General features: G+C 40.2%; 1 protein-coding gene across 1 annotated transcript in view; it reads right to left on the bottom strand.

The window, feature by feature from the left end:
- Positions 1-1,581, bottom strand: part of LOC106530240 (venom phosphodiesterase 1) — a gene marked incomplete in the record, with an annotated part of 29,562 nt that overhangs the window by 23,963 nt on the left and 4,018 nt on the right. The window contains 3 exon segments of the mRNA XM_014025822.1: positions 212-272; positions 924-1,049; positions 1,248-1,382. Of these exon segments, the coding sequence (XP_013881276.1) occupies positions 212-272; positions 924-1,049; positions 1,248-1,382 (322 nt within the window).

Here is a 1,581-nt window from a genome sequence, read left to right as displayed (position 1 = left end):
CTCTAAGGGAGAGCCCAAACACCCTGCAAAGGAATCTCATTTCGGCCGCTTGTATCCACGATCTCGTTCTTTCGGTTACTTCCCAAATCTCGTGACCATAGATGAGGGTAGTAAAAAGACRTATGTACTTTATAAATTGAGTTTTATTGTTGTCCAAAGGAGCTACAGTTATGACATGCGCTTGATTTTATTTTTTACTAAAATGTCTTACCTTGCTGGACATTTGGGCGTTGACAGGTCCTCGCAGMCATCCTCCACCCATTCCTTCTCCTCTACAACGAAACGGAAAATACAGGGARTTCTGAGCAGAAACTGCAACCATGTTATTGTGTGCTTCACTTAATCTTCTTTCYAAACATGTGTGGGCAGGCAGAGGAGGTTAAAGTGGACTGGCACTTTSCTTTAATTCTACCTATTTGTGTGTTTAACAACTCAGCGGTTAAACAGAAACCAAGAATCATCGTGGTCACGACTGACGAACAGATGTTTTCCGTTTGCAGTGAACCATTCCCACCCACAGGATGAGATTTGTTTTTTTTGTTCCTCCATGTATCTTGTCATGCAGCGTTTCATTGCAACTTATGACAGTGATACAATCCAAAACATAGACAAGAAATGATGTACATACAGTAATGTGATGAAACCCAGTGTTTCTTTAAGCTGACTCGACAAGGTGCTGYTAAAGTGAAAGAAAATTTACTGAAGCACCTTCAGTCAACGAGTTCAAAATGACGTGCAAATGAGGTGAGGAGTGAAGAATTTCCCTTTGACAGAAACAAATCTGATCCGCTCATCCTGAGCAGTCAAGTTCTGATGATACAAAACCCACAGATGCTACACCGAGAACACAAAAACAATGAACTAAAAGATTGTGCAGATTTAGCAGATGAGTTGAACWCTTTGCAGCCTTTCTGCTGTCTTACCATGGCAGACATGTTTGTAGTTTGTGCAGCAGTCTCCTTTCAACAGGCAGTCTTCAGAGCAGTGACATTTACTCTCATTCAGTCTGCTTTCACCGCAGCGCAGCTTGGTGCATTCCCACTGCTCAGCTGACACAAACATTCAGGAGGTTAAAAACAACACTTGGTTCTATTTACAGTAATACACAGTCATTCTCTGTTGCTTCAGCTGTGAGTGATGTTTTTTGACTTTGCACTCTAAACATTCTTAAGATGCCGGTATCAGTTCTTACAGAAGCCAAGAGGAAGCTACATTTTTTTTGGAGAGAAAAAAAATCACTGTCCTACTTGGAAGTGTACAAATGTCATGATAGTCATGACAGCAGCTCTTGCCGAGAACACAGTTCACGTCACATCTGCAGCCGGCGACCTCATCGTCGAAGGGCTCGTAACATCTGTTCCTGCAGGATGTTTGCGGGACGACTGAAAGATAAGAGAAACTTTTTTTAACAGTGACAATGTTTAGAACACACTGAAACAAGATTAGATACAATAATCTGCAGTTCATTAAATCAAAGCACTTTATTAATAATAATAATAATAATAAAAAGTATTGAGCAAACCTGGTTTCAGTTTTGTAATTCTGAGGATTTTAATATGTTTTAAACAGAATTGTTTATTC

This window comes from Austrofundulus limnaeus, unplaced genomic scaffold (genome assembly GCF_001266775.1).
Source record: "Austrofundulus limnaeus strain Quisiro unplaced genomic scaffold, Austrofundulus_limnaeus-1.0 Scaffold502, whole genome shotgun sequence".
Lineage (NCBI taxonomy): Eukaryota > Metazoa > Chordata > Actinopteri > Cyprinodontiformes > Rivulidae > Austrofundulus > Austrofundulus limnaeus.
Note: the sequence above shows the minus strand (reverse complement) of the source record. Positions and strands in the feature narration are given on the sequence as shown.